We start from the raw sequence: 15335 nt of genomic DNA on the forward strand, positions 1-15335 counted from the left end.
TTCCATTCTTTATTCAGATTTCATTAGTTTTTATCGCATACTCTTTTTCTGCTCTAGCATCCCATCCAAATGATCACAATACATTTAGTCATTATGTCTCCCTAGCCACCACTGGTCTGACGGTTTCTCAGACTTCCCTTGTTTTCGATGACTTAGATGGCTTTGAGGGTACATTTTAGAATGTCCCTCATTTGGGATTTATCTGATGTGTTTCTCATGGTTTTTGTAAGGGAGACACTGAGGTTAAGTGTCATTCTCACCAGTCATATCGAGTTGATGAATTACAAAGCTTGGCAGGAACATCTGACTGACTTCTGCAACACTGCAGGAAGCTCAGTGGCTGCTGAAAATCTTCCTTGGGCTTCTACTTATATTTTGATTTCTTAAAAATAAAACAACAATGAAAGCAGAAACAAAAAAACAGCATACCTGGCCATCATTTCTTGTAGATCTGTGTGTTGTAGCCAGTGGTGGATGAACACTACCCCTCCCCACCCAAAATAACAGATACTGTAAGTTCCAGAGCTTAAAGGCAGGACAACGCGTTGCTATGCACTGCTCCCTAGCTATGCTAAAGTTCTGGTTGGTAGTGGCCTCTGCTAGTGTTTAAGTTGGAATCCACAGAGTACTGATGCTCATGGCCCTGGGGATGAATACACCCCTCTAGCACCCTGCAGTTTACCTTACATCCTTCCTGCAGGCCCCTCATCCCCACCAAGTTCATCCTTGTACCCAACAAAATATTCCCTTTTAATTCAAGACTCCTTCCCCTTATTCAGCTTTTCACTGACCTAAAGAACTTTTCAGTCTTTGTCGAGTAGGAGAGAAATATTGACAGCTTTTCCCCATTTTTTGTCAGAGGAATGTTCTCACAGGCAACTTTCTCATTTGCTAGTAATACATCTCACAAAAATCAGGCATACCTTGTTGCATAATCTTGAATGTTTAACTTTTCTGGATTTTGGCTTTCATCCCTGTAAAACGATTTAGTACCCAGGCTACACAAGATGGACACATACTTTGCATTCATGAGGTCTTGATGCCATTCAAAAGTTCCTGTCTTATTTATCTTACATTCTCAGTTATTGATCTTTATAGAACACGTACATAAAAATTACAAGTTACTTTAGTTTAGTACAATCTTGCTGGGAATAGCCCCAACGGGTGATTTGTGTTTCACATAATCATGACTAAAACTTCTTGGCTAAGTCAATCACGGAAATAAGGGAACAGATCCATGGGAACTTCCTGACTTAGGTAAGTTCAGGTGCTTACTTAGGTAAGACTCTCATTCTACTCCCACTAGACAATGTCAAGCAGGAACACAATATCTACATTAGGGTACCTGATCCCCAACAGTTCCCTGTTAAATTGAAATTTAGGTGGGTATCCTTGCTATGCCCAAAAGTAACAAGACTATTTGTAAGAATTAGTCTGAATCAATCTGTTAACACTGAAGGGTAAGCAGTGAGAACCATTAATAAGAGTTCTGGATTTCAAAGCTACAGCTGTGGAGAGGATGTTCTTGACATACGCTAGGATATGTATTCCAAAGGCTACTTTTTAGTGGCTGGGGAGAGTTATATTAACCCTTTCACATGTTTTCCAGTCCTAGATACAGCTTTTGGTGATAAAAGCCAAAATCCTTAAACAGAGAAAAGTCAATTGGTCATTGCAAGGACCTAGGGTTGGACTAGGCTTCAAAGTTTTACTGTCTAACCAGAAAATGAGCAGGATGGTGAGGGCAATGTGCTGATCCCCAGAATTTGATAATCTTACTCCAAACACCGTTCCATATTCAAGTTTTTTTCTCCCCTTCCAATATTGCCTTTTTAGAGAATCAAACTCTGAGTACCATTGATGTTATGCAGGGAGGTTTGTTTCATGGATTCCAAATACTAGATGCAACTCTGTGGTCAAGGTTATTAGCTCAAAGCCCGATTACTATAATATACTGTGTGATCTCATTTATATAAAACTCAAGAAAACGCAAACTAATTCACAGTGATGGAAGGCAGATCAGTGGCTACTTGGGCATGGGAAAGGGTGGGAAGAGGCACGAAGAAACTTTTGGGAGTAAAGGGTATGTTCACTATCTTTTCTCTTGTTGTGGAGCATGGGCTCTAGGCGCGTGGGCTTCAGTACTTGTGGCACACGGGCTCAGTAGTTGTGGCTCGCGGGCTCTATAGCGCAGGCTCAGTAGTTGTGGCACACGGGCTTACTTGCTCCGCGGCATGTGGGATCTTCCCGGACCAGGGCTCGAACCCGTGTCCCCTGTATTGGCAGGCGGATTCTTAACCACTGCACCACCAGGGAAGGCTATTACCCAACACAGCCAAAAATAAATAAATAAAATTAATTAATTAAAAAAATAATAATTTTTTACATACATACATACACAGGTGTATCCTATGTCAAAGCTTATCAACTGTATACCTTAAACATGTAAACCTTAAACATGTACAGCTTATTGCATGTCAATGATACTTCATTACGGGGTTGTTTTTTTTAAGATCAGATAAGTACTCAGTAGGTTAGGAAACAATCTACTTGGGTGCCCACTGTGAAAAGAATATGCTACATTTTGTTTAATATGCCAAGTCACCCAACCTCCTTCCCACTGAGGCCATATGAAAGGACAGAATGTAGCAGGAGGAGTTTTAGGGTAAACCAGAAGAATAAAAGATGCAGAAAGAGCCACTCCCCTGAAATATGAAGGGTCTGGGGCAGTAATGGCAGGGGCCTGAATTTCAAACTCTGTACCCAGATGCCTATTAGAGAACAACTAAGACTATTCACTCAGGAGGTTTAGCCGTACCATTTCAGATCTATGAGGCAGTGAAATGAAGTAAAAACAAACACTGATTAAATTTTTAAAATTTATTGGTTTTTTTTTTGGTTGCTGTTGATTTGTTCTTGTGATGGCTACAACACCAGACAGAACAGTGCCCTAATATCTAATGCCTGTGCAGGGCTGCAACTCCTTTAAAATATTAGGACTTGCTTTGGGCCTCCCTATTCTGCCTCACTCCCCATGAAGTCAAATAATTTCTGCATTTTTTAGTAAACTACAGTTAGCCCTGTAAACACTTTTTTCCATTCTCCCACCCTCTGTTTTCCTCTCTCATGTCTATGGGTGAAAAATTAAATAAAAAAAAAAGAAAAAAAATCTTAAAAAAACTACAACTTAGAATATATATTTATATCCCACTCACCCTAATTTTGGCTCTTCTCTCCAAAGACGACGACAACCCAATGTAGGTGGGAAGTGGACTTAAGAGACTGAATAGGGTCAGGATGGGGATATACATGAATTTTGGCCCTGGCAGGTCCTAGTATCATTGATATGACCATGATATAAAACAGAACAGGCTCCTTGCTTATTTCTCCTTGTCTGAAGAATTCTAAAGGTGAGAAGAAAACAGTTGGGACAGTAGGAAAAATTTCTACTAACTTTCATTAAAAGAGGAGGGGGAGGGGGAAAGGGAAAGAAGAGAGGGTGGGAGAGAAGGAAAGGACAAAACAGCAGAAAACCTTAAGAGATGATCCTGACCCTTTCCTTCCAATTGCAGTTATTTAATTCATTTGAATTCCCACCTTCCCTAAGTAAATGTTTTTGTTTCACAGAAAGTTTTGTACTTTTATTTTTCTGTGTGCACACATGCATGTTAGCATGTGTGTGTGTGCGTGTGTGTGTAGGTACGTGTACGTATGTGTGCATGTCATTTGCTACCAGGAGAATGTTTCAGTTCTGATTTCAGTTTAGTTTTCCTTTTTTTTTTTTTTTTTTTATTTCTTTAAAATTATTTTTCCTTTTAGAAACAAGTTCACCAGGAAACCAGCTCACCTCCCACCACGCTGCACAGGCCGCAGCCATCTTTTTTAAACCGCGCTGATTTTCCCTCACACCCCCAAACAGGAACTCCTCAGGATGGCCTTGGAAGGCTGGAGTCTCTCCCTGTCTGGCGGGAGGCCCTGGTGGCGGTGAAGGCCCCTCTGCCACAATGGAGGTTTCTGATTGTGGGACACAGTCTGATTTTTGTTTTCTTCCTGTCTTCTAATTAAAAAAGACATTCCTGACAAAAGAGAGAAGACAGTCAATAACTGTGGTCCAGGAGACAGCAAATACTTCAGAAAGTCAACCTCAAGACAGAAGTTTCTATACTTGCTCAGGCACCTCATTCTGGCCTCCGCTGTAAGAACTCAGTTTAAAAAAAAAAAAAAAAAGAAGTTGGATTTTTTTCACTTGTGATTTTAAAGGAGCTACTGTTTTAATGAAATACCGTCTGTGGTGCTCTTCCAATTCTGAGTGTCCTCAGTGATAATATGTGGGGGTAAAGAGTAAGCCAGCAGGTCCAGGCTGCCCACTCCAAAGCCAACCAGAAAACCTCCATTTAAGTCTTTTGAAGTATTGGGGTTTCATGCAAGATTTTATTTTGAAAGAAGGCTTTGCCTACTAAGAAAAGGTTTAAGAGCCACTGATTTAGACTCTACTATTACAGACACTGCAAAACCTGAGGATCCCAAATGATATCACTACTCATCAAAGAACCAAAGTTTAGAAATAATTTCTGGTATGGTGAGGCATTGCTCAACAGCATCTTCACCCGCAAATTCATTTAATCACAAAACCACCAGTGAGAGGGCTGCACATTCATCGAGAATTGCCCCCAGGGAGAATAAATTCTGCTTAAGACATCAAAGGGTGGGCTTACAGGAGAGATGCCTTTCTTCTTTCAGTCAAGAAACTGGCACCCAGACCCCACCACCCAGTCCTTTCCTTCCTCAGCTAAGCTTCTTGCTTTACTTCAGAATCAGAAGCAAATGGAGAAAACTGATGATCAGGGGCTAGACACAGAGGCTAGCTCTTTTCCTTTACCTCCTGCCTTGGTCAAAAACCTAGCATTTCAGCGTTAAAATTGTAAAAAATGATAAGAACAAGCATCTTTATTTATCAAATCTGAAAGATCAGTTTTAGGAAGGCAGTGCCATGTATCACGGTCTACTTTAGGTCAGCACTGTTTTCACCAAAGTTGCCAGGTTGAAAAATATTCATTTGTTACCACACATACTTACCATGCTAGAAATATCTGTAAAGAGAAGAGGGGAGGAATTTTCTTTTTGAGATATTCTGCAACAATAACTTTCTTATGGGGGTAAAACTGGCATCCAAAAGAAGCTGACAATTATTTGGCTGCCTTGACCCAAGAAAATCAGGCCTGTGCATTTCTCAGCTATGCAGCAGCGTTAAACTGTTAAGTCCTTCCCTGACTCTAGCTATAGTACTAGTCCCATGATGGGCATTAAAAACCTATGCCTATCCCCAAGTACTCCCAACAGCCAGGGGAAAAGCTGGGAACTATATACCACTCACCTGGGTGACAGGCACAGTGCAGGAGTATGAGCTATCGAAACAACCTGGTGAAGTCTCGCAAGGCCCAGCAAACTTGTTTACATTCCTCAGCACTAGAAAAGAAAAGGTAGGTTGGTCCCTGACTGATGAGAAAGATATAATATGTTGAAAAGCAACCACAACCTTGAGGTATACCGAGAACTGTCCCAGCTCTGCTCTCTCCATCATCTCTTGACCCCGCTTTCAATCTTTCTGTAACTCAAGAGTAAATATTAACTATTGTACATAAGAATAATTATAAGCTGTGTGGTTGTTAAAGAGTGGGCGTTGGAGAAACACTGCTTAGGTCTGAATCTTGGTTTCACTGTGTCCTTGAGCAAGTTACCAATCTGCCTCAGTTTCCTCATCCATTATCTACCCCATGATGTTCTGAAGATTAAATCAATTCCTATATGTAAAGTGCTTAGGATAATAGAACAGTGAATAAAATAGTATTTGACAAATGTAGGCTGCTACAACAAGAAAACTTGGCTATTCCCTGGCGGTCCAGTGGTTAAGACTCTGCGCTTCGGACTTCTCTGGTGGCACAGTGGTTAAGAATCCGCCTGCCAATGCAGGGGATGTGGGTTCGAGCTCTGGTCCAGGAAGATTCCACATGCTGCGGAGCAACTAAGCCCGTGCGCCACAACTACTGAGCCTGCGTGCCACAACAAGAGAAGCCACCACAATGAGAAGCCCGCGCACTTCAACAAAGAGTAGCTTCTGCTCGCCACAACTAGAGAAAGCCTGCACACAGCAACAAAGACCCAATGCAGCCACAAATAAATAAATAAAATTAAAAAAAAAAAAAAAGACTCTGTGCTTCCACTGTAAGGGGCACGGGTTCAATCCCTGGTCGGGGAACTAAAATCCCGTGGCCAAAAAACCAACAAAACCTGGTTAAAGTCCTTGACATAAATAAAAGAAAGCCAGAACCCTCAAAGTAAAAAAGCAAGCATATTCACCTAAGGTTGATCATTTTAACTCTATGAGCTGAGCTAACTTAGGTACCCTGGTTCCCTCATTCTTTCCCAAGAGCAGATTTTGTTTATAAAGCCCAGTCCAGAAAGTGAGTCTCAATAAGCGATTTTCTAGTTGAACAGGCTGCTCAAGGTTTCCTCCTGTGGGAGGAGGAGGGAGAGGAGAGAGGAAAGGGTTAAGGCATGAAGAAAGGGAGGAGGAGGAAGCAGGTCTTGGTCCTCAGGCAAGCAATGAGATGCCTAGGTGGCACAAACAGCCCAATATTCATTTGACCCTGTTTTTTCAAAAGGCTTCCTTTATCTAAGATTGTCATCAAGAAACCAGCTGATGCCAGCTTCATTCTTTTTTGTCAGTCTTCATAATAGTTTTTGGTAACTGAACATGAGGCTAAGCTAAAAACAGTGGAAAAGAAAGCACATCCTAATATGCTCACCCTTCTGTGGCCCTCTCTTTGGCTCAGAAAAATTAAGGGAGCACAGCCTATAGCCTAGCATTCAATGTCAGAAGAAAGCTCTCTCTCTTTTTTTTTCTTTTTTCTCTCTCTCTCTCTTTCTTGTAATGGTTAAAAGTCAGGGAGGGAACCACTAACAGTGATTCAACATAAAAGAAGGTAATAAGAGCTATCTTCTTAAGAGCCTACATCTGGATTTCCCCAGCTATTATAAGGTCTGAAACATCACTAAGAACCTTGATTTAGACTCTAGGACTTGATTCAACAGAGGCTTTCTTCTAGTCTCCCTCCATCCTAAAAATGTAAGGAAAGTAAAGAAGGTCTTCTAGTTTTATTGTAATTCTGCCATTTGCTCTGTGAATTTAACATGCCTCAATAAAAGCATTACATTTCTCTATTTCCGAATCAATACTGACTATAAGGAGGCAGCCTTGGTGAGTGAGCCCGATCACTCCTGCTTCCCAATGTCACGAAGGTGGAAGATACGTAACCCCAGAGAAGTCACTGTGTGGTGTATTATTATAAGGGACTAAGACGACAGGAAAGAGATAAACTTAGGATAATGCTGGAGACTCAAGATTCTTTTGCTATCTTAATGCCTTACATGTTGTTCAATACTACCCATCTTCAACCAGAAATCGTGGTTAAATCTGGAAGAGAAATGATAACTCCACTCTTAGCCTCTTTCGTAACATGAGAAAAAGTATTGAAACCAAAATTCAAGTACAGGAGAACTGTGGTGAGACATGGTGAAATGAGCGATAGGCCACAATCTCTTGAATCAACTCAGCTTCTGCTCCCAATCCTGTCAGCAACTGCTCTGGTGTCAATCAGCAAATGTTTAACTTAAGTGTCCCTGGTGATTAAGCCCAAAGAAATAGATTTTTAAACAAACAAACAAACAAACCTCCTTAAAAACTAGAACTATTTTCTGTTTCTGCCTCAGTCCTCCCGGCACTTAATATTTCTGGGTTGTTTTTATATTCATTTACACTTATTTATTTATATTCATTCATTCATTCAAAACTGCCACTATTTTTGTAGGTTCTATTTTCTGGCTTCTAGTCCCACCATCCCAATCCCTCCTATACTTTTTTTAAAAAATTAATTTATTTTTTTCAGTACGCGGGCCTCTCACTGTTGTGGCCTCTCCCATTGCGGAGCACAGGCTCTGGATGCGCAGGCTCAGTGGCCATGGCTCACGGGCCCAGCCGCTCTGCGGCACGTGGGATCCTCCCAGACCGGGGCATGAACCCGTGTCTCCTGCATCGGCAGGCGGACTCTCAACCACTGAGCCACCGGGGAAGTCCTTTTTTTTAAATTTTAAATAATCCAAGTATAGTTGATTTACAATGCTATGCTAGTAATTTATCCCTCCCTGATCCCTTTCCCCTTTGGTAATCATGTTTGTTCTCTATGTCTGTGAGTCTGTTTCTGTTTTGTAATTAAGTTCATTTGTGTCATTAGACTCCACACATAAGTGATATCATATGGTATTTGTCTTTCTCTTTCTGACTTACTTAGTACGATAATCTCTAGGTCTATCCATGTTGCTGCAAATGGCATTATTTCATTCTTTTTTATGGCTGAGTAGTACCCTATTATGTATATATCACATCTTTATCCATTCATCTTTCAATGGACATTTAGGTGGCTTCTGTGTCTTGGCTATTGTAAATAGCGCTCCTATGAACTACTGCACTATTGCATGTATTGGGGTGCATGTATCTTTTCAAATTATAGTTTTCTCCAGATATATGCCCAAGAGCCTTCCACTATACTTTTGAGTAATTTTATGGTCACTATTCCTCAAGCCCCGTAATCCTAGTGGTGCGCTGAGAAATGCAGCCCTTTTCATCTGATGTGCATAATGGAGAGTAACCGAGCTCTAACTAATGACTTCAGCAAGAAGACACCCCCATACTGGCCCATTCTAGTGTCAATGCTCCCCATGCATGTCTTTTTCTTGAGATCCTCATGCAAGTGACAGTCACAGAATAAATACCAAGACAGGAAAATGGGAAATGATGGCAAAATTTCTTCTAGACATGATTAGTGGTATTTGGAAAGCAAGAATGATATTTCAGAATGAAAAATTCCAGCTTTCTTCAAGTTAGCCAACTAAAAATGCCAGGAAATTAATTAATTACCAGTACCATTTGAGAAACAGGCTTGGACTTGCTGAAATGACACTGAACCAGTTTACCCTCCCTGCTAGGATGGCAAACAAAGTAGCATGTTGAGGCAGGAGTAACAGGACCTTAAAACCGAAAGGGAGACTGAGTCATGCATGGAACAGAAGGTTCAAGGGCAATACACATACCAGAGAAAGAGAATTACTAAGAGGAGCTGAGCAATCTCAAATCCTTTCTCTAGCACCTCAACATTACCTCTTACTTCTGTTCATTTCCCACCATTATGTCACAGCCTACTACAGGAGGAGCTGCAAAACTTGTTTAGCAGTAAGAGATCAAGTAGTCTAGGATGGTAAATACCTTATTGCCCCATATCACAGGACAAAGATCACAGATATTTTTGTTCAAAGCAATACATTATTTGGGTTCATTTTCCTAGCCTCAAGATTTTCCTTACACTATAGAATGTCCATGACTTTTATTTCAGACTTACACTTTGTTTCTACCTGTCATATATTAGCCTGGGTGAGGAAATATGAGCTTGGTGGAAACTTATTCCAGAATGTGTGGGAGGTTGCCTTAGAGCTGAAGGAGACATGCTCTAGCTAGTTTTGCAAGTATGTAATGACATTCTGGCAGGTTCTTCTCCAAGGAAAAAGTTAACTGATCACCTACTATGTACCAGATCGTCTTTAAATTTCCACTTGGTATTTCACAATAACCCTATGAGATAGGTATTACTAACCCTATTTTACAGATAAATAAGCTGCAAAGTAACAGTAAGTGGCAAGATTCAAACCTACAGCCTTGACTCTAAGCCCAGTCCTCCTTTGAGGGTTCTCCTCAGGCTCTCATTCGCTCTAATCTAGAGCCAATATGATCCTGCCCTTCTAATGAACAACACTAGATAAAACAGAGCAAAACAGAAGCAGGGAGAAGCAACTGTTATACTTCTTTCCCCTGAGACAGTTTGTAGGTACAATATTACTTCTACTGGGAAGATTCATAGTAAAAAAAGATAAAATAGTTTTTTAAGGTCATCCCAATAAATATATGCCTACCTAGTAGAGGGGAAATCCACTCTTTTGGCAAAATGTGTCATGAAGGCAGTCACATGCTATTTTAAAGTCATGCATGTCACTTGATCTACGGCCCAAAGTCAGTTACTTCCGGGACATGAAGTTAGGCCACTTAGTAAACTACAAAAAGACAGCACTCAAAGATTTGGGATTTTACCATTAACAGAATTATTGGAAACTCTTGGGAATAAGAAAGTAAACCATTTTGGAGAGTGACAAGAAATCAATTCTCAGAAAAAAAGATTAGCATTTAACTTTCTCTCCCTTTTAAAAACTAGGTCTGGGGGCTTCCCTGGTGGCACGGTGTTTGAGAGTCCGCCTGCTGATGCAGGGGACAGGGGTTCGTGCCCCGGTCCGGGAGGATCCCATGTGCCGCGGAGCGGCTGGGCCCGTGAGCCATGGCCTCTGAGCCTGCGCGTCCGGAGCCTGTGCTCCGCAACGGGAGAGGCCACAGCAGTAAGAGGCCCGCGTACAGCAAAAAAAAAAAACAACCCAGAAAACTAGGTCTGGTTTTAATTGTAAAAGCATACCATGCTCATGAAAAAAATGCAAATAGCGCAGGTTATGAAATGAAAAGTTCTAGTTATATATCTTTTCAGAAATTTACTATTCATAATAAAGTAGCTTGCATATATATATATCACATATAATAGAATAGCTTTTAAAAGTACAAGTTGGTTCACTTACAACAGCATCAAAAAGAATAAAATACTTAAGCTATACAATGTTGCTGAAAGAAATTAAAGATACCAATAAACGGGGCTTCCCTGGTGGCGCAGTGGTTGAGAGTCCACCTGCCGATGCAGGGGACATGGGTTCATGCCCCGGTCCAGGAAGATCCCACATGCCGCAGAGCGGCTAGGCCCGTGAGCCATGGCCACTGAGCCTGTGCTCTGCAACGGAAGAGGCCACAACAGTGAGAGGCCCATGTACCACCAAAAAAAAAAAAAAAAAAAAAGATACCAATAAACGGAAAAACATCTCATGTTCATGCACTGGAAAGCCTAATATTATTAAAGGTGTCAATACTATACAAAGTGATCAGATTCAATGTAATCCCAATCAAAAATCCTAACGACATTTTTTTGTGGAAATAGAAAAATCTATCCTAAAATTCATATGAACACAGTTCTCCCAGTTGTGCTGGTTTTCACCGTGGTCATGCAGTTACCTTGGCAACGTGTACATTGCTTTTTTGGCTTTTAATGTATAGTCAGTACTATACATTTTCTGTTTTGAGTTTTGTAACTCTGTAGCATTTTAGATAATATTGTGTTTGTACTTTGTTGTGTAGAGTAAAAGGATTGTGTTGAATAAACCTAGGATTAGAGTGAAAAAAAAATTCATATGAAATCTCGAGGGACTGCGAATAGCCAAAATACTCTTGAAAAAGAACAAAGCTGGAGGTCTCAATTTACCAATTTCAAAACTTATTCAAAGCCATAATAATCAAAACAGTACAGGACTGATATAAAGACAGATACATAGACTACTGGGATAGAATAGAGAGCCCAGAAATAAATCCCTTACATATATGGTCAAATGATTTTTCAATAAGGGTACCAAGACCATTCAATGAAAAAAGGACAGTGCAGGGAAAACTGCAAAAGGATGAAGTCAGACCCTTAACATACATCACATACAAAAATTATCTCAAAATGGATCAAAGACATAAATGTAAGACCAAAAGTATAAAACTTTCAGAAGAAAACATAGGGGAAAAGCTTCATGATATTATATTTTGTAATGATTCCTTGAATGTAACACCAAAAGCACAGGCAACAAAAATAAAATAGATATTGAGAAATTAGAACCTTGTGCACCATTGGTGGGAATGCAAAATGGTATAGCTGCTATGGAAAACAGTATGGTGGTTCTGCAAAAAAAATTAAACATAGAACTGCCATGTAATCCAGCAATTCCACTTCTGGGTATATATCCAAAAGAACTGAAAGTGGGGTCTTGAAATGACATTTGTACACTCATGTTCATGGCAGCATTATTCACAATAGCCAAGAGGCAGAATCAACCAAATGTCCATCAAAGGATGAATGGATAAATAAGATAGTATATATACATACAATGGAGTGTTATTCAGCCTTTGAAAGGAAGGAAATTCTGATACCTGCTACAACATGAGTGAACCTTAAGGACATTATGCTAAATCAGTCACAAAAGGACAAAACTGTATGATTTCACTTATATGAGGTATCTAGAATAGTCAAACTTAGAAAGTAGAACGATGGTTGCTAGGGGCTGGAGGGAGGGAGATATGGGGAGTTGTTTAATAAGTATACTTTCAGTTTTGCAAGACGAAAAAGTTCTGGCGATTAATCCCACAACAATGTGAATGTACTTAACACTACTGAGCAGTTCACTTAAAAATGGTTTTAAAAAAAAGGTTAAGACTAAATTTTGCATGTATTTTATCAAAATTAAAAAACATTTTAAGAGCAAGTTGGGTTATACAAAATTGTTATTTTTTTCCCTTTATATCATATATTTTTCTGTATCATCAAATGCATTTTTTTCCTTCTTCTTTTTCACCATTACCAAGCTCACTGCAACAACTCATTCTTGGACCTATAAATCGTTCCACAATTGTATGAATATAAGCCATTGCCTAAAATTTAGTCAAAATTCTAAAGACTCTACATAGAAAAAGGAATATCAGAGGAAGGTAACACACAGTTACAAAATCCAATTTAAGTTGTTGTCATTAATACTATCAAGGACCATAAAAGTCTCATAACTTCTGATTCAGTGATTGCATTTTAAGGAAAATAATCAAAAGAAGGAAAAGGCTAGACATTCAATATTATCCATAATACTGAAAAAATGAAAATTAATAGAGGCACTATAAGGAAATCAATCAACACCTTATAGCTATAAAACTGTAATTAGGAAGACTATGTAGGTATATTTAAAATGTTTATTACGTTTATAGTAAAAAAAAAAAAAAAAACCCACACATGTACAACTTAACATTTTAACTAAGCTGTAAGCAAGTGGCTCATGGGCCTAATGCATTCCAGAGAGATGTTTTGGTTGGCCTGAATTAAATTAGAATTTGAATATCTTTAGGCACAGCAAAAATTTCCTAATTCACTGCAGTCCACATCACTCTATAATATTTTACAACCAATGCTTCACCTATTCAGACACCTGCATTCTAGACCCCTGAATACAGATAAGAACTGGGAAGGACTTTAAAAAGATACAGACAGATTTCCTGAAGGGTAGTGGGCTGTTCAACGCACTGTTCTTTTGGAAGAACATCAGGATATGTATAATACAATAAAACTGAGGCACACATGTACAGCATGGTGATACTTTCCCCCAGATGGGTTTCCAATGCCAATTTGTGCAATTCAAGGCTAAACAGACACAAAACTTTGAATTTACAAAGACACACAAAAAAATACTCCTGGGTATATCTGTAACTAAGTTGGTATAAAAAACAAAGATATTTTTTCTGCATACCCCTGCTGCTGATCATCACTCACCTAGTGACTTGTTTGTGGAAATCTGTAAGTTGTTTGTGTGTCACTGTGACAGCTCCCACGGTTGTCTCCTTTGGCAAACCTTTCAAGGAATTCTCTAACCATCGACAAAAAGTCTGTACAAAGAAGAGGAAGAAGCGTTTTAAAAGAAGGCAGGGCTTACCGAACTGAGATCCTACAGGAGATAACCAAAACCCACAGGTTTTTTCCTTAGTAGCATTAGCTCCCCAAACTTGGAAGCAAGTAAAGGACTTAATAGAAGTACTATTTCTGGCCTTCCAACCCACTGCGGGTTGGAACAGCCTACAAAGGCATGCCTAGACTCCCTTCAAGGGGGCAGCGGGCATCATTTCAGACAGAGCCTTTCAACCTTGGAAATGAAGTCGCTTCTGGATAAAGCTATTGTTCTGTTTCTGTCATTAAACTTATGTAGTATTTTAAAAATTAAACAGCCGCCAGAAAACTGTTGAGCTTAGAGATCGAAGGCAATCCAAAGCAAAAGTTCAGGTACCAGAAAGAGCAGGGACAGAAAGTATAGTAAGTAAACATTTAAAAAGTGCATACACGTAATATGAATCCAGAATCTTAAGGATTTTAAGGTCACCTCTCTCAGTAGGGGTCATAGCCAGTCAGTTCCTTTGTGATACCTGCCTGTTCTGTGGGTTAGAAAATTCTTTTTTTTTTGCTCACTCTTATTGCTCTTTTCTTATTTTTCTTTTTTTTTGGCCACACGGCATGCAGGATCTTAGTTCCCTGACTAGGGATGGAACCCATGCCCCTTGCAATGGAAGTGTGGATGGAGTCTTAACCACTGGACCACCAGGGAAGTCCCTCTTGTTACTCTTTAAAACAATTTACTTACATCTGAGTATAGTCTCTTTATATCTTTCATGTGTACAAAAACTGAAGAGGAAGGGGAGTGGGAGCAAACTTAAAAATCAAAATTCTAGAGACTTCCTCTGGGTTCTTATTTTCATTTGAATTGTTATTCTTTGAAAAAGCTCTAATTTTTCTTCATGCCTTTCTTAAGTAGGATGTATGCCTTGGTCACAGTTTTCAGTTGTAAAATAACTTTTTTATACCTAAATTTTTTACATTATGTGTTTTCCCATTGTTAATTTATGAACACAATAGACCAGAGCAAAAGTAAATATTCCACTATAAATGCTTAAAAAGTACTGCATAATTCTCCAAGTGTTGCCCCTTTTGAGTAGAAGACAACATTCTACTCAGACAAAAACAAGCAGAGGCAAACAGCATGAATGAACCCTTAACTGACAAAGCTTTGGCATCCAAAATGACCCATGAGTTAACTATAAGTATCCCCCAAAACAAAAACAGTAAGAAACTAAACTATATTCTGTCAACTAATATTTGACAAAGGAGATGAGAATACCCAATGTAGAAATGACTGCCTTTTCAATAAATAGTGCTGGGATAATTGCATACTCGCATGTAGAAGAAAGAAACTGGACTCATGCCTTTCACCACTCACAAAAAGTAACTCAAAATGGATTAAAGACTAAATGTAAGACCTGAAACCATGAAACTCCCAGAAGAATACAAAGGCCTAAAGCATTCTGACATGGGTCTTGATAATGATTTTTTGGCCGTGACACCTAAAGCACAACCAGCAAAATAAAAATAAACAAGTGAAATTACATCAATCTAAAAGCTTCTGCACAGCAAAAGAAATCATCAACAAAGTAAAAAGACAACCTAAGGAATGGGAAAAAATATTTGCAAACCATATACCTGATAAGAGGTTAGTATCTAAAATACATAAAGAACCCA

General features: G+C 39.4%; 1 protein-coding gene across 2 annotated transcripts in view; it reads right to left on the reverse strand.

The window, feature by feature from the left end:
- Positions 1 to 3761: 3761 nt before the first annotated feature.
- Positions 3762 to 15335, reverse strand: part of TNPO3 (transportin 3) — an 81222-nt gene continuing 69648 nt past the window's right edge. For both annotated transcript variants that reach the window (XM_067746952.1, XM_067746953.1), the window contains 3 exons: positions 13545 to 13657; positions 5375 to 5466; positions 3762 to 4076 (listed from right to left, as the gene is read on the reverse strand). In XM_067746952.1, the coding sequence (XP_067603053.1) occupies positions 5406 to 5466; positions 13545 to 13657 (174 nt within the window). In that variant the 3' untranslated portion in view covers positions 3762 to 4076; positions 5375 to 5405. The remainder of the gene's footprint in view (positions 4077 to 5374; positions 5467 to 13544; positions 13658 to 15335) is intronic.

Source organism: Pseudorca crassidens, chromosome 8 (assembly GCF_039906515.1).
Source record: "Pseudorca crassidens isolate mPseCra1 chromosome 8, mPseCra1.hap1, whole genome shotgun sequence".
Taxonomy (NCBI): Eukaryota; Metazoa; Chordata; class Mammalia; order Artiodactyla; family Delphinidae; genus Pseudorca; species Pseudorca crassidens.